Consider the following 23,267-nt stretch of genomic DNA (forward strand, 5'->3'; position numbering starts at 1 on the left):
AGAACTTTTTTATTATTTTTTTTTCCATTCTTTTTATAGTATTACGAATCTTGTTTCTTTGTTGGTGAAAGATATTGACAGAACCACATAAGAATGTGTGGCATGTGCTATTGGTGGTCTCAAGTACACTACAGCCAAAGCAGACCACGTGGTGGTCATAGTCAAATCATAATACAAAAAAGTGTATCTAAATCACCCTTTAGCGTGATAAATGGACCTGTAAACAAATACTATAAGCAAGAAAAAAAAAAACATGGAAAATAAAATTGAGACCCTACCTACCATTCACATTACCTTTCTCAAGTCATTGCTTTGAATAATTTTTTAACATATAGATACACACACACGCACAAAAATGGTGTTGAAGCAAGATCAAAGTTCACGGGCTCACGGAAATTTCAACATTTCACACGGTAGAAACTTACTTAATATAATAACAATAAACAACTGCCAGGTTGCACCTTCTTTAGAAACAATTTGAATAACATAAACTCCATCTGACTTACTTGGAACCTCCATAGCCATAGCTTGATAGCACCCTACTCCAAGACACTTGGGGAGGAGGAGAGGGACCAGAAGGGATTGCTTCTTAGCACTTGCCACATGTCTATCTCAACTATCACTGAAAAAGAAAATTGCTACTAGGATATATTTTTTATAACTCCACCAGTTTACGCGAAGAAGATTGCTATGTAAAAGTTTGGCCCCTCGAAATTGTTGGATTGTGATGCTTCTTGTGTTGAACTAACCTTATCCGACGCAAATGAACTAACCTTAAAAGGAAGGGAATTTTCCTACCGTGTCCGTTCCATGCACGATTAATCTAAAACCAGTTGAGGCAAAATGGGTAAAGTCTTCACTAGATATTCCCAGATGATGTAACTAGCATTAGTGTCGAGCTTGTTGAGATTAAGGGACAAGGGATAACTACACCAAACTCGAGTTCAATTCAGAAGTCATGAATCATCGTTTTATAGGAGTACACTACTAATCCATAGATACAACCACAAGGCCTGCTCAGCCCAATGGTCAGTTTGCTTTGGTCATCCTACAGGTCCAATCAGAAACCTTCAACACAAACAGGACTGCAAATATTGGATGACATAAATGGTAAATAGCAATAAACTAACAGTAAACGTATAAGAAAGCGATAATTTATGGCAATGTTATCTGCAGGCTACACTTTGAAGAGAACAAAATTGAATTCTTCATCACATTCATGAGAATTCAATAAAACTAACAGATCATACCGGGACATCCATGCATGTTTTTGCCCGAGGTTTCTACTGGAATGGATACTGTAACGTTTAAACTAGACAAGGCTAGCTAAAGCAACTACCAGATTGCTTCTTCAAGAAAAGTCAATGTCAAAAATGAGCTAAATGAAAGGAAAGAAAAAGAAACTACAAATGATTCAATTTACCATTTTCTGTTCAGTTTAAAGCTTATGAAAAGGAATAAAATAAGGAAGTTTAAAATAATTCACTTGAAGACTGCGGACTAACACACTGTGAGGCTTACTACAACACATCAGACTGGAGGTTGATTCTGCTAAAACCAAAAAAAAAAAAAAACATAAGGAAATGCCTTCCAATTTTCTCTGAAATTCGTAGAACAAACCATACATACCCAAGTCCTTAACATAAACCAACCAAACATAAACAAGTTCACAAATAGATCCAATCTCTCACAAACTCAAAATCAAGTCCTCCTTCCTTTTTCTGACATATGTAATGAAATTATTACCAAACATGATCTATGAAAGTATGTTTTCTATACGTGATGTTGCTGGAAGCTCATCCTCTTTGTATGGTATATAAAAACTAGTTCATGACCAATGATTTGGATCATGGAATTTCCAGAGAGATGCCATTGATGTCTGGATACCTACACCGCCTGAAGAGATGTGCAGAAACCGCACCAAGCCGTTGTCGCCCCGTTCTTCTGGGGGCAAGTGCTTTGGATCCATACGTTGTCTTCACCTGCTATAACTCCACATGCAAAGACGAGAACCGAGCGGATAGCCTCAGTAGCCCGATCGTTTACATCTTCATCCTCGTATCCCCAATAAACGTCTCCCTTGGCACACAAAAAAACAAGACCAAAAAAAAAATTTAAGAGAGATAAATCTATACTATGTATTAACGCAATGTCGCGTTTTGTGAAAAGGGCCCTCGTCGCGACAAGTGTCCCATGCCCTTTTTTCTTTCCTCGGCAAAAGAAAGATTTTATTGATCATTGAAACAAGTTACAACGATTAAAAGGATCCAAAGAGATCAGGCTTCACAACAAGGAAAAACTGGCAATCCATCAAAGTTAGAATCCCAGCCCTCGATAGGGGAGGGGAGACCAACCAAGTGTCCCATGCTCTTTCCATTCCTTAATTTAATAGACTCTACAACATATCCTAATATTAGCCCTACTCCCTATTCCTAAAAAGGAATTATTAGATACCTACCATTCCTATTATATAAGGAATTATTAGGAATGTGGGTCTCTTTTGTTTTTATAAAGATTTAGAAATTTGTGATTTTTTCTAGTCTTTTCACACATTGAGGGAGGCAAAACACTTTTTTTCACTTAGTTTTTCTAATGTTATTCATGTTGGCTCTATGTCACCTCCTCATAAGCAAACTTCATGGACTTTGTTAGCATATTCTAGTTGATGGTAAGGGTGACATTGAACATTGAACAATGACTATTATACAGACGAGATTGATACAGAAAAAAAATGCAAGGACAATTTTGAAACCAACTGACAAAAAGTAGATAAATCATTTAGTTTTAATATTTGGGTGATGGTAACCACCACCACTGAGTAAAAATTACCTTAAAAGATGTAAGATTGTATAAAAAATTTGAAAAATGCAATGAAAATGTAACTTTTAGGTGCTTTTCACAACTAAGGAGACCACTAACGAAACAAATGGGAAAAATTCCACAGGATCACTTTGAATCACCAAATTTAGTGTTCTGAAAAGAGATGGTAACATCGCGCACAAGACAATCAGCAACCCAAGAACAGTATAAACACATATAACAGTATAAGCACGTAAGCGTACCTTGGAGTACATAGGATTACGGTTCAAGCGCACTAAACTCGACAGTTGCCTGACCCTTAAAAAGTTTTCACAATAGCCTGGAAGTTGAGAGTGGGAGAACCAGAACGAGCCATCTCCTTGACCTGATATACTTATTGTAGAAGGGGGCCCATATTTTAGGCCCAAATTTGGAGGCCCCAGGCCGCGGCCTCTAGGGCCTTGCCCTAGGGCTGGGCCTGTTTGGATATAAGATTTGGTGAGAAGGAGGTTTTTAATCTTTGTAGATCATTGCATGCTAAAGTATCGTCCATAATATCCCTTCGGAGTTGGAAATAGCCGAGTTACAGGAATAGAACTACTTTGGAAATAATTGGTAACACCCCCAATGTTCTAAAAATAGCTAAGCGGTAGTCGAGCGGAAAAGGAGCACCGAGACGCCGACTAGTCCGAGTTGACCCGGTTTACTAATAAATTCGATCAAATAGAAGAATTCTTCAACACAAGTTTTTATTTATGTAAACATTCACGTACCCCGCTCACGAAGACCCTCTTTCTGAAATCCAGCAGCTGTGTATCCGTCACTTTACTGATCTGGCATCGTTGACATTTCGGCTCTCTCTTAGCTCTTGCCTCAGCTATTAGTTTAAATAGACGTTCGTCCCGATCATCATCTTGCTTTTGTTTCTCCTTCGCTCTCCTCACCTAGGCTAGCTATTCAATGTTGATGTTTCCCACGTCTTTTTTCTTGCTCCTCCCTCAGCAATCTTGCAGACAGACGTTGACCCGGTTCACCAAAAATCAACATTCTAATCAAAACAGAACAAGATTAACGGAAGCAGTAGATAAAATAATAAGAAAACGGGTACGCAACAACTACAAAACAAACAATTCAACACATATGTCAACAATCAACTATCAACGACAAACAAAGGGGGAACCAACCATTGACGACATAGAGTCTTGTCCAAAAACCTATGTAAGCCTTAGCTCTGATACCATGTTAAAGCATCTAACTCAAAACCAATTGGCAATGAGTGAAGAGACCGCTCAGGCTCATATACTAGTTTTGGAGGTAATTATTGACGGATGTGTGACAAGCTCTAACAAACTTTTTAGTGTATAAGAAACCATGGTATACGCCGTGTTTTAGGAACACTTACCGTTGCTGCACTATAGACGTAAAGAAACTAGACATATTATTTATGAACGACAATGATTTTATGATTAATTTTTCGTCTTCCACTTAGCAATAGCAGCTTTATTCTGTTAGTTTTTTAGTTCAAGACTTCGAGTACTCCATTGTTATTATCATCATGAACTTTCTATGGCTTCTGGCAGTTCAACACAAACTGTAAGCTTCATGAACAAAAGAAAGAACCTTCTAGCAGTTGGAATCCTTTCTTTGCTGATAAAAAAAAACAATAGAGCTGTGGCACATTCATTACTTGACTAACAGATGTATATTTATCCTAGTATTCACACTATAGCTGGAAACTCACTTCATCTTCAGTTTTCACATTTGATTGTAAATGAATTATGAATAAAATATCATCGTTAACGCAAACGAATGCAATGTCAAGGTTTTTTGTTTTCCTCGTGCACGGAGATAACTTTGCAGTGCGGATGAAATCATGATATCTGGCGTGTTATCGGAACAATTTGCTAATGCTGTGACGTAGGCTGATGGGGAGATGTGTCACGAAACTTCATGTACTCTTTTACTTAGACATTTTATCGAGCACCTGAAATACTTGATTGTTTAAGCCAAAAACATAACACCTGTGACTCTTTCACCTCAACCTTCACATGACCATAATACAGATGAACGTGCTATCATTTTAAACGTTCATAGGAGCATAATAGGATTATAAAAAAACAAATACCTACCACACATTCATGATCTCTATCATCCGCATGAACATATACATATTACATACCACAAACGTACTACAACGGCATGTTCACGTTTTCTCGTCGAAGAACTAATTAGGAAATTTGGGGAAGAGGTCCACTTACAACTTTTCACGTAGGCTCATACACTTCTTGTTGTAATGGATCTAATGGAAGTGAGGGGGCACCCAGACCCCGGTATACATAGGCGGCTGCGAGTGGTCGTTTTTCCTACTCTATTCCAGAGGAGCCGAAAAGGATGTCTGAATCGCAGCAGCGGCCGTAGCCACTCCTTTAGCGGAGGCCGTACATGGTGTGTTGAGGCGGTGGAAGGAAGCACATGCGGGCAGCCAGAGGCGAGGGCCTGAGGCAGTGGAGCAGTGGATGGCCTTGGTGGTTTCGTCTGGTTTCCAAGAAAATATACATAAGCAGCGCTTCAAGCTTCGTCTGGTTTCCTCGAAAATATAGGAAATAAAACACGTCATCCCTTTTCTTCAATCGAAATATTATTAATGATAAAAAGATTGAGGGATCGCACTTTGCTTGATGTTTTTGGTGGGTTTCTAACAGCAATGTAGCAGTACCAGCTTGAAAACGAAGCTCGCAGAGAGAGAGAGAGATTACAGAGAAGAAGAGAAATGAGTTGCTTGACTTGCTTAGAGAGAGAGAGAGAGAGAGAGAGAGAGAGAGAGATTACAGAGAAGAAGAGAAATGAGTTGCTTGACTTCCTTCCAGCCTCGGAGAGAAGGGAACAAAAAAATGTAGTGAGAGGTTCCACCGAGACTTGAACTCGGGTTACTGGATTCAGAGTCCAATGTCCTAACCGCTAGACCATGGAACCACGCATCTCACTTGTTTACTTTGGTTGAAATAATAATAATTAAAACGTAACATGCTCAAAATTACTAGTAAATTACAATCTCTTTCAAAATCATCATTAGTTTATACTCCATTCGTCCCAATTTGTTGCGCTTACTTTGACTTTCCCATAATTTAAGGAGACATTATAATTGCGTTGACTTTTTGTTGGTTTTACCATTTTACCCCTTTGTCAAAATATTAAAATTATGCAAAAAAATATAAATAACTGTACCAAGATGGTGGTGTTGGAGCCAATTCAAGTTGATATGGTGTCATGTCAAGAGAGAATGATGCCTAAAATTCCACACTTAAGTGTCATTAGAAAATCAACTTTGAAATTCTAACCTTTTTAAATGTAAAAGCAAATGAAGGGTAAAATAATAATATGAATATCAAAAATGATTTTTTTTGAAACAAACATATCATTTTGGGACATCCCAAAAATGATAGCTCGAATGGGACAAAAGGAGTAGCTCAAATGTGGGACATTTTGCTAGCGTGCTTGCCATTTGGCTAGTCAAAGCTAAAAGTAAAGTAGATTTGCAATTTCTTATTTGATTCTAACCGCACCAACATTTTACATTTGTATGCGATCTCCAAGAGATGTTCTCAGTGATAAAATGGTTATGATAAGAAAAATTCTTTAAAAGATTTTTCCATACAAATCTTCAAGTGACGTTCCCAGTGATAAAATGGTTATGATATATTCTGAAAAAATATAATTTTGGTACCAATGGAATGTTTCACTAAAGTCTAACGTAATTGTGTTGTCGCCTCCAAGACAAGAAAGTTTTGTTTTGAAAAAGGAAACTTCTCCAAAAAAAAATTTGAAGGTATGAAAAAATTACTTAAACATTAGGAGGCACTCCATTAATAAACTTGAAATTATTGTCTATTTTACTTAAATGCAATTCTATCTTATTACTTCTAAAAAAAATCTCTAATTACTTCTAAAAAAAATCTCTACAAAACACGGGCAAAAAAAAAACACTACTAGTGAGCTTGGGCTTAACAATTGGGCTTTAAGGCTATCCACAGTGGTATAATCAAAAGCCAATTGTTTTTAAAGTTAACAATGTTTGTGCAAAAGATGGTTCACAATGGTATAATCAAATTTAGTAACATCCTTAGAAATAATCAAATTTTGGGTTTTGGATAACCAAAATTAGCAATATTTTTCAATAATCAAAATTTGTGGACTCCACACCACATAAGTTAACTAGTTCCAAAATTTGTATACACGCGTGTTTCAATTGGTATTTTTTTTTCTCTTCTTCGCCTACTCTATATCTTCTTCACTTCACCCACAAACTATTTCACTTTCTTTCCCTCAAAAAGTGAAGCTCATATCTCTCGATCCTCTACAATTCAACCCATCATCGCCGGATTAATGTATTTCACTCTTCTTTTCCGTTTCTATTTTTTTTCCCCCAAAAAAATTTATAAGAGGGAAGAAAGTCACCGATTTTTCACCAAAATTAAGAGAGAATTGATATATTTTTGCCAAAAAAAAAAACGTAAACGGAGGTAAGTGAATGGCAGGAAACAGAGGGGGAGAGAGAGTGAAATTGTAGTGGATCCTTATTTTGGTTATGAACTAAAAGTGATCATTGTGAAATTCAACATTGTTAAAATTAACAACTTCTTAAGTGAATAATCAGAAGCTAATGTATCAACTTTTAATTATTCTTTTTGATTATACCACTGTAGATGGCCTAACTTTGCTCTTATTATTTCTGACCAATCGAATGTGCCCTAGCTGTCTGTGAATACGTCCTTCCGAGAATTGGTTTTCTTAGGCTTAATTATGTTTCTTCATCGAGTCGCAACGGTGACAGCCGTGAAACCTCAGGGCCATTGCAGGTCTCAATAAGGTATCATTCATTATTGTATCTGATTCAATTTGATCTGAGTTTAGGTTTAGCCACCTTCGTTGCTTCCGTTTAGATACTCTATGGGGTCTGTTTGGGAAGAAGACGATGATTGCGGAGCCGTAAGACCTCGTTTACTCAATAATAGTATTGATTTTGACTAAAGCTCGAATGAGAGCGTACCTTGGGTTGATGAATGAACGTGTCTGGGAGTCTATAGAATATGGCTATGATCCTCCCACAGTCACTGACACGGAGACTAATGAAACAAGATTGAAAACCTACGAAGAATTTGATCAAACTGAACGTGATAACTTGCGCTATAACTATCAGGCATTGAATGCCATATTTTGTGCTATCACTGATATTGACTGTGGGAGGATTTCAAAGTGTGAGATAGCCAAGGAGGCTTTGGACATCCTCAGAGTTGCGCACGAGGGCACTCCGGCGATGAAATATAGGAAACTACAGAATTTGGATATTATGTTTGAAGAGTGTAGGATGCAAGAGTCTGAAACAATACGTAAGTTCTATCTTAGGCTTAGTGATATTCGTTGTGTTTGGTTCACATTTTAGTTTAATTTTCCAATCATTTCCCTATTTCTTTTTAATCATTACCTTATTTCTCTAATCATTACTTTCTCATCTCTCTCTCTATCTCTTCAATCATTACCTTATTCCTCTCTCCACCCACTACCAAAACTAAACTAAACTAAACTCTCAACCAACCAAATAAAGCCATTGTCATCTCCATGACCAGATTGGGTGAGTCGGTCAGTGTATCGAGGATTGAGAAAAATTCTTAGGTCCCTCCCTAAGCATTTCAGCCTCAAAGTTAGTATCATAGAATACAAAAAGGACATTGGTTCCATGACGGTTGAGAAACTAGTAGAGTCCCTTGAAATTTACGATATTAACCATTTTCCATTTATGGATTCTGATAACAGCAACAATCAAGGTATGTCCTCGAAGAGTGTTCAACTGGACAATGTTGAGTCGGATGGTGAGAAAGAGATGGATGAAGAAGAGATGGCCAAGTTTGAAATGTTTCGGGAGTTCCTCAAATTTAGCAAGGGTGGTAGTTACTCGCAAGCTCAGAAGGTCCATGGTAACAATATGTCACACCCATCTAGAGGGGATAAGTATGGCGAAAAAACCAAGCCTAAGAAAGGTCGTGGTATACAATGTCATGACTGTTGAGGGTATGGTCATGTTCAAAAGGAGTGTGCCAATAGGAAGAAAGGAACGATTTATAGACAAGTAAAGCCCTTATGATTTCCAAGGTATTGGCCTTAAAAAACAAAGGCTTCATTGTTATTTGGGATGATGATAGTGAATGAGAAAGATCAATCTGATGCTTCTGATTCTAAGTGAGGCAGTGTTGACGTCATTATTTTCTTAGTTGCCATGGCACATTCGTGACACCGTGGTGAGCCTCCTTCAACTAAACTGGCGGTAAAAGTGGTTAGTGTTCCAGGGTAACTTCACTGTTTCTTGGACTTCTATGGGGTGCAGCACATTCCAACTAAATGGCGTTGAGGATACTTCTTTAGTTTGCGTTTCTTGCCGTTTCTTCACTGTGTTTTGGTTCAATGGATTGGTAAGTTCTAATTCAAAGAATCCTAGACCCCATGTTAGTCATGCTTAAGGTTGAGCTATCATATAGAGCAGTTATGACATGATGTGCTTGGATATATATTTTTTGGCTTGAACAAGATATTTTGCAGTCCTTTGTATAGGTTTGCAGTCCTTTTATTTTTATTTTTTATCTTTGGGTTCTCTTTCCCGTTTAAATCAGATTTTTTTCCCGGTGCTTCGTTTGCATCGGAACTACTTCCATTGAACTACTTCCATAAAATTTTCCAAATGCTCTTCTTTTTAGATTGGAAAGCAAGTTACCAAGAAATGGTGAAACCTAGGGCATGTCTAGGTTTTATGAGTTGTAAGCCCTGTCTCTAAGCTTGTCAATGGCTCCTTCCAAGAAATAACCCACTACAATATTGTAGCTGATAATGTGCCTGGGAAACAAATCTAGAAAAAGGGAGAATAATCAACAAAGATAGATTGTTAACTTAACTGATTCCAACATTCTACCATGATCCACAACCAAGTATTTTTGTGTTATGAAGTGTTAAATGTTTCTGCCTCATTTTCTCTGTTGTCTTCTTATAGTAGTATATTAAAACCAACCAGTTAGTAGTTTACTAGTTCATGTGTTCTCTTGGGTCTCAGCTATTTAGAAAAACTTTTTCTTGGCTATCGAACATTTGGTACCACACTTTACGACCCAATTGAAAAGCAATATCAATGGCAATGCTAATTAATATAGATATTCTATCTTTAGTTTGAAGTTTGAGCGATTTCCAGTTTTAACTCTCTTGAATTGTCTTTACGTATTTGGTGTGCGCTAGGCTGCCTAGCTCAATTTGGCGAGGGTTTGTTAAGTGACAGATGTTAAAATCCTATAGCTAATTTCTTGCTACCTTCTGAAATTTTAAACAAACCCAAATGAAATAGAACACATAGTACTAAGAAAATAACGAAATGAAATCTATAATTTGTTTGAAGTGAATAGTCATGCAGTTGTTTCTCGATCTTTACATTTATGCTTGCTTTAGTGTAAAGATTATTGGTGAAATTGAATTTCATTTCTTTCAATTAAAAACACATTACGATGGTGGTCCCAAAAAACTTAAAGTCACAGTGGGGATGGATTGGATATCTTTTAACTCTTTCCTTTGTGTCCGTGGGTCCGTCAGCGGTGCAATGTTTTGGCTTCTGTCTGTCCATTGATGCTCTTTCCAGCTGTAGTTCCTCTTTTCCTCTCTTCCTTTTCCCTTTCCAGTTTTGATAGTTAGCCCCACACGGTTCATGAAACAAAGCTTCAATTTGAAGAAGTGTAAGATAGTGCCCTTGTTAGGGATCCGCTGTCCTGTCTATTATACTATTGCCAATTGCACCTTGACCTCTATAAAGTTTTCCGAGGCACTAGAGGTGCTCCCCATCCTTCTTTTTGACTCCATGCGGTTTTCTCTGCTGTGTCTGTAAATTCTTTTCGTTTAGCTCCTTTCTTTCTTGAACACTTCGGCCCGTTTTATTGGTCTGTCTTGTCTTGTATTAAGGACTCGTTTGGATGAGGTATTAGGTTTGAAGGTATTATGTAAGAATGGGGGATTGGATAGTAGGGGGTATTATGTAAGAAGGGTGGTTCCACATTGATGTGACGGGGGGATTAAATAATACGGAGTACATGGTTTGGATGAGGTATAAAATGGGGGGATAAGGTTATTTTGTAGTTGAATGGAAGAGAGATGGTGTATTATAAGGGGGAAATTCCACATAGCCGGCTCCCACCCTAGCCATGTGTAAGCCCCCCCTCAGGGGGTATTAGGGGGAATTATGGAGCAGGGGTATTAAGATATCCACCCTAGTTTTGGACTTCTCAAATCACGCCAAATGCACGGGCCCACGTATTAGGAGGGGGATATCATAATCCCCCTTCACATCGCTGCATCCAAACAGGCGATGTACATTCTCACCCGACTTAACCTTAACACCTACCAGATTATTACGGGTGCGATTGTTAATAGCACATACTCCTTATCAAGTATATTTGTATGTATCTGTTTCAACCAAAGGAACAAACCATCTGTTAGACTAACGGCATCAATATGACCCAGAAATTATTCATCGAGCCTTACACTATAAAGCTGTGCCGTTGGATTCACAGTTGGCTCTGCCTTTGGTAGTTTACTTCTAGCGTCTTCCAGTGTTAATTGTCACAGTCTTGCTACTTAGGATCATGCCAGAAATTTCTCTCTCTCTCTCTCTCTCTCTCTCTCTCTCTCACACACACACACACACACACACACAGAGAGTCAGCAGCATATCTTGTTGGAACTGATGTAAGAAGGGAATTAAAGTCCCTATAAGTGTAGAACAATTTAATGTCCTACGTATGTGCTATAGTCTCTGAAAGCTGCGGCCGATTTTGCTGCCCCTCCGGCATTTAAATCAGTTTGTCCTCTTAACATTATTTTCTTGGTCTCGCCTTCCTACTGTCACTCTCATTTACTAGTAACATTTTTAATAAGGATTTTGTCCTCCTCTGTTTTCTTCCCCCTTCCATTTCCTTATTAACCTTTTGCCTGCATTAATCAGTCTTTTTATATGTGGTGATCATAATAGCAAAACAGTTTTTATTAATATCAAAATGGCTTAATTGCGAGGACACCCCTCAACTATTACGTTTTGTCAACATCACTCCCTCAACTAAAAAACTCATCAACCACACCCCCTCAACTATCAATTTTCATCAACTTCACTCATTCCGTCCAAATCTGTTAGAAAATGTTAACATTTTAGGGTAACTTGGATGGAAAAAAGAATTTGATGACTAAATTGCCCTTGGCCTTGGGCAGGAATAAGTTTTGCGGTATTTATATCAACAAAACACCACTAAACACAATTTGAAACCCAGATTCTCTACTGCTCTCTCTCTCTCTCTCCTGCTTCTCTTTCATCTCTACTCCATCTTCTTCTCCTCTCCCTCTTTTACAACCCATCTCCTTTCCTCCCCTGTCCAAACCCAGAAAAGTCAAAACCCAAATTTATACAAAAGGACCATAGCTGATAGCCCTGATTACTAGATATCAATGCAACACCAAGTACTGATAACCAATTTTTTCAGCAAATGAACATAAATATTTTTCGTTCATCATACTTGCATTGAAGTAACATCTGGTCTTGAAATAGAAGAGAATCAACAGCCTCCATGTCCAACCATAACCCAAAAGTGAGCATATGAACAACAAATATAACCCAAAAATTTGTATCTCTAACAATCCAAGACGGTGTGTACATGTCTTCATATAATAGAATGAGAATATTAGGAGAAAATTCTTCTTAACAGTTCCCATTCAACAGTAGAGCAATCTCCATCTCCAACAATAAAGGTACTGAATCTTCTTTCTTTTTCGAGTCATAAACCTGCAGATGAAGAAAGTCTTAATCACATCAACCTTCTTGAACACATTAAGGAGTGAACAAAACAAATATCCCTTTTGGAGTAGGAATGATGAAAAATACGTACGTTACCCTTGGGCGAAGTCCGTATGCTTCTCTTGTCTGAATGAAAATTTGCTAAGACATTACAGTCATTTTTCAACTACCTAGCATGATCTGGCACGGGATGATTCCCTAAGACATGTGGGGGGAAAATCAACCAAATATCACTAGAAGTCATCACAATATTTTAAACCACAACTTGCAAATTACAGTCTACACTAGGAACAATTGAATAATAAATCGGTCACATCTTATAATCTACTCTAACACTAAAGTTAGTTTGCGGCCCATGAACCTGTCTCCGGCTTCCAATTAGAAATCAAGTAAAACTGAAGTGTCATACAGAACATGCTGGTTTCGATAAATCATTACTAAACATGAAAAGAAGCAACTATGCCAACAAGAACCAAATGAGACGTGACAGGGAACAATCCATGCCGGACTATCATCATCCTACATCAACAGCTAGCTTTGGTGTTTCAATATGTTTGGGAAGAACTAAGTGAAAACCAGAGTTAATGTGGATGCATAGATACCATACAATAATCAAATGAAGAGGACCTAGCAGTGTACATGATGAAATTGTCAGAGGAACACTTTGATTAAAGTCGAAAACTAACTTGAAAGTAACACATTATAGAACATATTATTCAATTGTTGTCGAATCCACCCTACACCAACCATGGGATAAATAATAACATAGTGGAACCATATACCATATGCAGGAAAGGTAATCAACTTTGGAAAGAAAAATTAGAGAAATAAGTACCTCAAGGTGGAACTTGCACTTTAGTCTTCAGACCCAAATGAGATTTAAGTATATCACTTCTGAACAAAGAAAAAGAAATTAGTTCTAACTTTTACACTTATTCTAAAATTGGATAATGATAAACTCGAGTCCACGAGAGAAAGAGACAAAGTCTGTATATTATTGATAAGGAAATTGATTCTAGCACTCCAAAATGACGTTGTTTTGTGTATTAACACAGTTCTGTTTTGGAGTCCCTCCATCAATTTTTGGAGTGCCAAAATCACAATCTTATTGATAAAAAGCTACTTAAACATTAGGTTACAACCCATTTCAAAGGAAAAAGGCGTAACCCTGGTAAAACCCTAACTCAAAAACAAAAATTCCCAAAATTTGGGAAAAATATTTAAAACTTCAATTGAATTTTTTTGGGTAAAACATTAAAAAACCTCAATCGAAGCTTTAGGGTTCCCAAAAACTCTTCAATCGAAGCTTATGTCCAAAAATGTATGCATATACTCCCTCCGTCCCAATTTACTTAGTCATTTTTTGGAGTTCATGTCACTTTTCAATTAATTATATCTTGTAATTTATAATGTTTTAGGTGATTTCGAAAAAATCGAGATCTATCAAACAAGATCCATATTAGATATAAAATTCATTACCATTTTAAATATATAATTAGTTTTTTAATCCAATTAGAATAGAACTGAGACAAGTAAATTGGGACGGAGGGAATATATATATAGTACTATAGAACTTATGAAAAAATGAGGGAGAACTCGTATGGTTTTGAGAGTTTGACGTGCTCTGTCGATTTAGGGTTTCGATTGGAGATGAAGGGAAAGAGGAGGACGTCGCCTTGGGTTCAAGGGTTTCGATCTTCTAGGTTTGGATGCATGTCATCGTGAGAGAGGGAGTTGTGAGGGAGAGAGGAGGGAAGAGTGAGATGGAGTTCTAGAAAAAAAAATCAGGCCCGAAACCCTATTTTTAACATAACGGGGTAACTTAGTCTTTTTGTTTGTTTCTGTCCAAAAATTTAACAAAAAAAAGCGGAAGGGGTGAAGTTGATGAGTTTTTTAGTTGAGGGGTGATGTTGACAAAAGGTTATAATTGAGAGAGTATCCTTGCAATTAAGCCTATCAAAACTCGAGTGCATGAAAATCTTGTATTTAAGTGTAGGGGCCTAGGCCAAAGTGGGGCTAATCGTGAATAAAACAGGCCCAATAAGTAACATGTGGGTATGATGAGGCGCCGCTAACATGGGCAAGTAAGCCTTTCAATATCGGGAAAATGACCGACAAAGACTTGTTTTAATAATTAATGCCCGTCAAGAATATTTTCAGCATTAACAAATATTCTCAGCATATTCCTGGTGGGTATTAATTATCAAAATACGCCACGAGCCGTCATTTTCCCTTCAATATCAAGTGTTAAATACTTTGAAATGATCCTTACCAGAATCTTCCAGGAATGTGTCATCTTATTATGGGGGATGTTCAAGGTTTCATAGCCATCTCAAATGCGCTTTTGTTGGCCTATGGCCCTTTGTGTACGAGTCGAGCTGTCATTTTGTCGGGTTTTATAATTTAATCGGATTCAATAATTTGGTTGGAGTCGCGAGGTGAATCATGGATACAAATATGAATATCGATCCAAACATGAAAGACCGACCTTACCGTTTCAAAAATTCGGGGTGTTCCGATTTCTAAAAAAAAAGAACTTTTAGAAAAGAAAAGTAATTTCAAATTCAAAAATTATGTGTTTACGCAAATAATTTTTCTACTAATATGGATCTAGTTTGATAGATCTCATTGAGATTTTTTAAACGGTGCAAAAAAAAATTTAAAACTATTTCTTATTTTTATTATATTTGAACTTGAAATTACATTCATTTTGAAAATGAAGGTTCAAAAGAAAGCGGAACGGAGCTGTCTTATTTGTAACGTGAGTTTAGTCCCCTCCATGTTAATGTACCTTTTTTCCAACCCCGGAAAAATTCTACTCTAGACTATCCCAAGGGAAGGGAAGGGAAGGGAAGTGGGGAGGGGTTGGATTTGAACGCTCGAAGTGCTCATGATATGTTCCACTAACCAAGTTAGGAGGCAACTTTGTCATTAAGGTACTGTAACTAGGAAGAGAAAAATGGTACTCCTAACACGACTGAAATTCTCTGTTCGATCCCTTTTGGCCGTTGATCTCGTAAATCAACGGTTGAGATGGGCCGAGTATGTTTTGCTCCAAAACGACGTCGTTTTGAGAAAAAAGTGCTCGGCCCATTTCAACCGTTGATTTGCGAGATCAACGGTCGAAAGAGGTGGGACAGACAGGTCGGACAGGGGATCCGGGTTCCTCCTAACAAGTTGATAAAGTTCAATGCACGTGGACGAATATTTAAGGCTTTGTACGGTATGTACTTTTAGACCTTGCTTAGGTCATACCCTTCTACTAATACTCCATCCTTTTACATTTTCATTGTATTTATCTACTACGAGTATTTGGTAAAGGGAAAAAGGGGTTAAAGTAAAGAAAAAGGGGATGCTGTTAATAGAGAGACTAGACAAGAGTCACGAGGAAGGGCCAGGCCCGCATTGTCGTGGTGGGTGGAGTACAAAAGCATGCACTTCACCGAAATTCCACCTTTGTCGTCTTCTTTTTTTCTCAATGATCAATGAGAACGTGATAATTCCCATGCCTTCTTGGCCCAGCAAAGCAGTACCTTTTTTAATAAAATCAGTGTTGCATGCCAATATAACTTTAAAGCACAATTTCGAGCATAATTGTAGTTAGAGCTGTCGATGTATTTGGGTTCATATATATCGAACAACTCCGGCTAAAGTTGTGTGTGAAGTTGTATTCTAAAGTCATGTTTCTAGACTCTCTGATTTAATAATTGGTGTACGTTCACATTCATCACTTTATGAAACTAGTAACACCGTACCCAAACATCAAATGTTTTGATACAAAATTTGGCTAGAAATTAACTACTTAGAGATCGATGCATATGAATCATGATGGACTGCAATCTATGGATGTGTTTAATCGAGTCCAGTCCTTCTTGAATAGTAATTTTCTATTTTCCCTATATTTTTGGACTATGCAAGATAAAAAGGAGAGGTAGAAGTAGCACCTAACCACTTAAGTGAGAAATTAGAGTAAGTTTTCTTTGGGTGAGGCAAGATGTGTTTAGATCCAACTCTGAGCTCAACTAGAGATAAATTGATCGGTATATGAATAAAAATCTCAACGAGATTTGTGGTAAATAACTACTAACACATGTCTCAATATAATTTTTTTCGCTTAGTCGAAGTGTCACGTACTTATAGGAGTATCACATTGTTATGTTTAGTTGGGTCTTCTCTTGCTTCAGACTTCAAGGTTTGCAAATTTACGCACTTGTGCACGAACTTGCCTCTATGTTTGTTTGTTTTTGAACTATATACAGGTTCGTTTCCAAAAGAAGAAGTAAAACTTTTGGGGAGGCTACTGTATCTGCATCAATGCCAAGATTAAGGGATGGTGGCCCATGCCTGTGTATAATTGGCAAACCATTGTGGAAATTAAAGAGATGGTGGTCCTTAATGCGCCATAGCTGTTATAGGTATGACTATTTACTTTGCAAACCAGAAGATGCCAATTAATCCTTGCTAGCTAGCTGGTAAGAAATTTGAGTAACTTTGACAAATTGAAACCAATCTTCTGATAACAACCACAAACAAACCGTACATTTGTCCCCCGCAATAAAAAGTTGGCAGTTTCGCCACTGGCCATCCTCATTCACTTTGAGAGCTCCATTGTTCAATTAGTTTCATGGTTCAGCCTCAATCTTGAAGAGAAAGAGAACCAATGTAATTTTCACAATACATACACTATTTGTGAAGGATGTATAGTTATCATCTTTTTATCAAAAAATTGGATAAAAGGTTCAAGAAGAATGGTGTAGTTTTATATGGTTCATTTACTTTGGTCAAACATCATGATTGTGACATATGGTGATTGATCAAATGCAATCACATGATTATATTCTACCTAAGTTTCACGATGAGTTGTCTACTTGAAAATTGTACAAGAAAAAAAATGGAATTTCCGTCAATTAAAGTTATGAACTTAGAGCATCTTCAACAGTTTCGTCCCACATGTCATTTAGAGGTTTCGCCAAGCCAAAGACCATAGATCTCTGGCAGTCTTGCTCCGCATTTGGCATTTCTCCCCATTGTTATAGTCACTTGTCACACCCAGCCAGTCACTATAGCACTTGGCAACGTGCTTTTCTCTCTCTTGATTTGTAGGTTATCTTTGATTTGATAGTGGAGGCTTATGGTTTTGCATTGGAGTGTCGTGATTATATTCCGATTTATGAGAATAGTATTTTTCGTGGGTGAAATTGGAGGTGGAGTTTAGGATGTCGGTGGACTTCTGATGCCGAAATTGGGGTGTATGTGGGCTGTTTGTGCTTATTTAGGTGGCAATTAGTTCGTCAAAGAAGTAAAGTGACGAAGATGGCATGGCCGATGGGTTTTTGTGTGCAGGAGGAGAGAGAGGGAGGTGAGCATGGTGGTACCATCGAATATGGAGGGACAAACATATATATATATATATGAGAGCTGCTGCACACACAGCAGTCTGTGCACAGATTGTGCACAGATTTTTTTGTGGGGCCCACCACAGGTCCCACACAAATCATCCGAGCCGTTCATTAAATGTAAAACAGTTTTTCAAAGGTTCCCGTAAAAAATAGGCTCAATCCAATACCTATAGGTGCTTCATCCAACCATCTAACTTTTCATTCAGATTTCCGGTTAATGAAAAGTTATGTGGTTGGATCGAGCACTTATAGGTATCGGATTGAGCTTATTTTTCATGGAGTTCATTGAAAAAGTGTTTTACATTTAATGAACGGCTCGGATGATTCGTGTGGGACCCGTGGTGGGCACCACAATAAAATCTGTGAACAATCTGTGCACAAAGTGTACGTGTGTGTAGACTTTCTATATATATATATATAGAGAGAGAGAGAGAGAGAGAGAAATGATATTCAATTGAGGGGTATTTCCGAGGGTGGGAGAATGCTGGCACTAACAGCCTGTTTGGCTGGTGGATATGGCCTCGGATTTGTGATGTGGCTGGAGATGAAGTCCGGGCTCTCCTCTTCTCCGGTCTTTGGAAGCGAAAAAATCCATCCCGATTTGCCCACTGATTTGGGGACTTCGGACTACAAATCTACCTGTGGCCGGATTAGCTAACGGTACCCCTGTCGTTGGTTATGCGGGGCTGTGTAATGACCATTTCACCCTTGCTTTTTGTCATCACACGTTTGTGTTACGCAGAAAGCCAGAAACCAAACCGAAGAAGATAGAGGAGGAGGAGGAGGAGGAGTGATACCTCGCAGAGATCGTCGGCGTCGGAGAAGAAGGAGGTTTCCAATTGTCGGAGGAGGGGGTCGCCGATCGTCAGGGAAGAAAGAGGTCGCCGATCGTCGGAGTGGAGGCTGAGGAGGGGGTTGGGGAAAGAGGGGGAGGCGGTGGTGGATACGTCGGTGGGATGTTTGGAAATGAATCTGTGACCGGGGACACCGAAATCATTCCCGTATGTGTAATACATATACTGATACTAGTATAGAACAGCTTTGGTTTTTTTTTTTTCCTCTTTCCTATTGCGTTTTCTTTTTGGAAAATAATAATTGTTTATTAAATATATGGTTTAATTATTTATAAATTAAAAATAAATTAGTCATTTGAAATAAACCAATTTGGAGCATTACAAAATCAATGGGGTGATTCAGTCATTTGACACATAATCTCATCATATCCACCCATTAAATCCTCCTCCTCAAAAAATCATCCAAGCACCAAACCCTTCATTACAAATCTTAAGAGATAGGGTCATCCTCAGTATATATCACCATTCGTTACATATTCACTCTCAAATCTACCATCATTACATATCCATCCAAAATTAAATCCTTCGTCCAAACGGGTTATCCCTAAAGAGGTTAAGGAATGTGGTGGTGCAACCGTGCAAGCGTAGGAATTGTGTGATTTGAATAGACATTTTGGTAAGATTATTGGAGCGTTGGTATTTTTTTTGGTTAGTCAAAATAAAATTCAGTATTTCGAGTAGGCATTTTTGCGGGAGTTCTGGAGATATCGTTTAGATTGTTAATGATGTACCGAAATAATTTTTTTTTAATTACACAAATTTTCATTATGATTTCATCATATACAGTATCTAAGGACGGCAGGAGTAGTTTATAGTACAACATAAATAAATACTCAAAACTACTACTAATACGGATGGGACTATACATTAAATAAAGATCCCCCACGTTACAAGTTTACAACTACATGCCCAAGTTGGTGAATGCAACATAACTCCAAAACCAGAACCGCCTCTATCTTCTCACACAGTACACACATACCCCGCCCCTCTTCTTTATTCGCCCATTATTTATATATACTATAATATACTCCCAATGCTTGCTCTCTCTCTCTCTCTCTCCCTCCCTCCCTCCACAGTTCTGAGTTCACTCTCTCTCACTACCCTTTTCCCCACTCTCCCTCTCCAAAACATGAGAGGGAAAATCGCCATGCCCATTCTCTTCTCCTTCCTCTTCCTCTCTCTCTCCTCCGCTTTCTCCACACCCCTTGACTTCCAAACTTTGGTTCTATCCCCCCTTCCTAAACCTCACACCCTCTCATGGACCCAACAAGACTCCGAATCCCTCACCCTACCCGACCCATCACAAACCCCCACCACCACCCTCTCCGTTCAATTACACCACCGCGACTCTCTCCCCTCCCTCGAATCCACCCCGGATACCCTCTTCACCCGTCGTCTCCAACGCGACGCCGCCAGGGCCAAAACCCTAACGGACGCCGTTAAACTAGCCGCCAAAGCAAACGTCAGCCGCGCGCGTGGGAAGGGCGGGTTCAGCAGCTCCGTCACGTCGGGACTCGCCCAGGGCAGCGGCGAGTACTTCACCCGCATAGGCATCGGCACGCCTCCCAAATACTCTTACATGGTCCTCGACACCGGCAGCGACGTCGTCTGGATCCAGTGCTCCCCATGCAAGAAATGCTACACCCAGTCCGACCCGGTTTTCGACCCGAAAAAATCCACCACCTTCGCCGGCGTCACCTGCGGGTCCCCCTTGTGCCGCCGCCTCGACTCCCCTGGCTGCAACAACCGCCAGATGTGCCTATACCAAGTCTCCTACGGCGACGGCTCCTTCACTTTCGGCGAGTTCTCGACCGAAACGCTCACGTTTCGCAGAGTCCGAGTTAAAAACATTGCCCTAGGCTGCGGCCACGACAACGAGGGGCTGTTCGTCGGCGCAGCCGGTTTGCTAGGCCTAGGCCGGGGGAAGTTGTCGTTTCCGAACCAGGCCGGACGCCGGTTCGGTAACAAGTTCTCCTACTGTTTAGTAGACCGATCCGCCTCGTCGAAACCGTCATCGGTCGTTTTCGGCGAGTCTGCGGTTTCTCGAACCGCCGTTTTCACGCCGTTGCTCACTAACCCCAAGCTAGACACTTTCTACTACCTCGGACTCACGGGAATGAGCGTCGGCGGCGTTAGAGTCAAAGGGATCACGGAGTCTCTGTTCAAGCTTGATAGCACCGGTAACGGCGGGGTTATAATCGATTCAGGTACCTCCGTGACCCGGTTGACCCGACCCGCTTACGTGGCCTTGAGGGACGCATTTAGGGCCGGAGCGGCGGATTTGAAGAGGGCGGCGGATTTCTCGCTGTTCGACACGTGCTTTGATCTGTCTGGGAAGACGGTGGTGAAGGTGCCGACGGTGATGATGCATTTCGCCGGAGCGAACGTGGCGTTGCCGGCGTCGAATTATTTGATTCCGGTGGATAGCAAAGGCAGTTTTTGCTTTGCGTTTGCGGGTACAATGAGCGGGTTGTCCATAATTGGGAATATACAGCAGCAGGGGTTCCGGGTTGTGTATGATTTGGCGGGGTCTCGGATCGGATTTGCTCCACGCGGGTGCGATTGATTTGGATGGATGCTGGGGCTTGTTTGGGAGAAGGGAAAACTTCGTTCCCCTGCCTGTTTATTGGTGTTTTTTTTTTTCTTTTTTTTCTTTTTCTCAAAAGTTATTTGGAGGAAGAAAAGAGAGAGTCGTAAAGGCGGAACATCTCCACGTGGGTGTTTGTTGTATTGTCTCAGTTTAATTATTGGTGTAACGTTACAGGGTAAGAAAATCCAATATATATAGTAGTACTAGTATTGCTTTAGCTGCCTTTTATGTAATGTCAACAATGGTACGTAGGTACCTCTTCTAAAGGAGTTCACATTATGACTGGTAGGGGGTCGTGATATTTTGCTGATTGGAGTTTCTTTAGCATTGGCAAAATGGTGTTTCTCATCTCCATACGAAAAGATCAATAAGAATTACTCTATGTTGTTGGGTTTCAGCTACTTGAGTAATTGCATGCTACATGTGGGAAGGAGTATTAAATGATGAATTGGTTATAAGAAACAATTTTGGTTATCCTTCAACTTTTATTTAGACAATTCTACGGTGGTGGTTGAATCTAGTTCTTTATCTGGATCTCGGGTTCAGATTTGGAAGAGAGCTCCGCTCCTACCAGGTCGGCGACAACTAGGAGGAATTTCCATGGTTTGAGTACATTCTTGCTCAGAGAGAGGAAGGTACGTATAGAGATCTTGGATAAATAGCAAGTGACATATGTCTCTAGAGTGACTTAATCACTTCCTTAGGCTCAAAGTAAGTGACTTAGCTTAGGCTAAAAGTAAGCTCGTACTAGGCATGTACCATGATCACTTCCTTGAGAAACGTCATGCACAAATCCCAAGGGGTTTAGCCAAATGATTGTGAGAAAGTAATAAGCGTTTTTTTATGATTTCTCGTAGTTTTCATTCTCACGGAGACTAAATATTCCAAACCTTGGGGCAATTTGTGATTATGTCGGATCGTTGCCTTCAAGGCCCCAGAGTTCATTGAGAGATGCGTAAGCTAGCCCTGACATCCGGTTATCAAAAGAAAAAAAAAAAAGAAATGTCATGCATGACGTACCGAGTGCTTGGTGATGATCACTCGACAGAACTGACCCTTTGGTTTGCATGCAGACTCTATTTTAGTCCAGTGCTTGGGTTCAAAGGGCGACAAGCCGGCACGAACGCATGTGGTTCGGCCCAAAGAGCCGTAGTATTTTTCCTTAACAGTACTTGTATGTTCTCTTTTCCTTCGTTAAGCATGTGACTTTGATAGTGGCATCAAAATTGCCCAAGATCGCAAGATAACTGTTAAATCAAAACATAGAAGGCATAGTTGTGAAATTGACATAATATGCAATTTGTAATGTACTATTTCAAGAGAATGTGATGGGACTTTTACGGTGTAAATTAGAGCAGGTGGGGAGCGAATTAATAAAGATCCAACCAATCCACCGGTGATTGAGCCTGTGAGAGAGAGGAGGGTGTCAGGATCACGCCCAAGATTTTACTACTACTTTGTTTATAGAGATGAGTCAACCTGACGTTAACCTTTTTGTTCCTTATTGGTGCGTGCTGTGCTTTTGGGACTTGTCATCCCTACCATAGTTTTGAATACCGTTTCGGATAGGGTATCGGTTTTTCTATTGGTACGGTACGTACCGGTACCGGTCAAGTACCGGGTACCGTTTCGGATTTACCGCAACTTCAATATATATAATAATTATATGTAATTATAATTCAAAAAAATCCTCCATATCATATAATTCATCATGAAATATCTCTACTAGAGATTTTCTAGTCCCACATTGCTTAGTTACA

General features: G+C 39.3%; 1 protein-coding gene, 2 long non-coding RNA genes and 1 other non-coding gene across 9 annotated transcripts; 1 reads left to right on the forward strand and 3 right to left on the reverse strand.

Moving 5' to 3' along the window:
• Positions 1-391: 391 nt before the first annotated feature.
• Positions 392-5,583, reverse strand: LOC131334086 (uncharacterized). 6 transcript variants are annotated; one of them, XR_009202045.1, is made up of 4 exons: positions 5,058-5,583; positions 3,573-3,847; positions 3,063-3,139; positions 1,585-2,079 (listed from the first exon to the last, which is right to left on the reverse strand). It is a non-coding gene; the product is annotated as an uncharacterized LOC131334086 (long non-coding RNA). The 6 variants fall into 6 exon arrangements; XR_009202044.1 differs by lacking the exon at positions 1,585-2,079 and adding an exon at positions 392-622 and having other exon boundaries at positions 3,063-3,847; XR_009202043.1 differs by having other exon boundaries at positions 1,585-3,139.
• A 117-nt stretch (positions 5,584-5,700) lies between these two features.
• Positions 5,701-5,772, reverse strand: TRNAQ-CUG (transfer RNA glutamine (anticodon CUG)). Its single transcript has one exon. It is a non-coding gene; the product is annotated as a tRNA-Gln (tRNA).
• Positions 5,773-12,340: 6,568 nt separating this feature from the next.
• Positions 12,341-14,430, reverse strand: LOC131333083 (uncharacterized). The gene is made up of 3 exons (XR_009201695.1): positions 14,261-14,430; positions 13,500-13,558; positions 12,341-12,634 (listed from the first exon to the last, which is right to left on the reverse strand). It is a non-coding gene; the product is annotated as an uncharacterized LOC131333083 (long non-coding RNA).
• Positions 14,431-19,819: 5,389 nt separating this feature from the next.
• Positions 19,820-21,773, forward strand: LOC131334554 (aspartyl protease family protein 2-like). Its single transcript, XM_058369630.1, has one exon. The coding sequence runs from the start codon at positions 19,951-19,953 to the stop codon at positions 21,481-21,483; it is 1,533 nt and encodes a 510-aa protein (XP_058225613.1). The 5' UTR covers positions 19,820-19,950; the 3' UTR covers positions 21,484-21,773.
• The last annotated feature ends 1,494 nt before the right edge of the window (positions 21,774-23,267 follow it).

Source organism: Rhododendron vialii, chromosome 7a, assembly GCF_030253575.1.
Source record: "Rhododendron vialii isolate Sample 1 chromosome 7a, ASM3025357v1".
NCBI lineage: Eukaryota > Viridiplantae > Streptophyta > Magnoliopsida > Ericales > Ericaceae > Rhododendron > Rhododendron vialii.

Excerpts from the sequence above, each read along its gene's own strand:
- LOC131334554 (XM_058369630.1), top strand. The coding sequence starts at position 19,951 with ATGCTTGCTCTCTCTCTCTCTCTCTCCCTCCCTCCCTCCACAGTTCTG.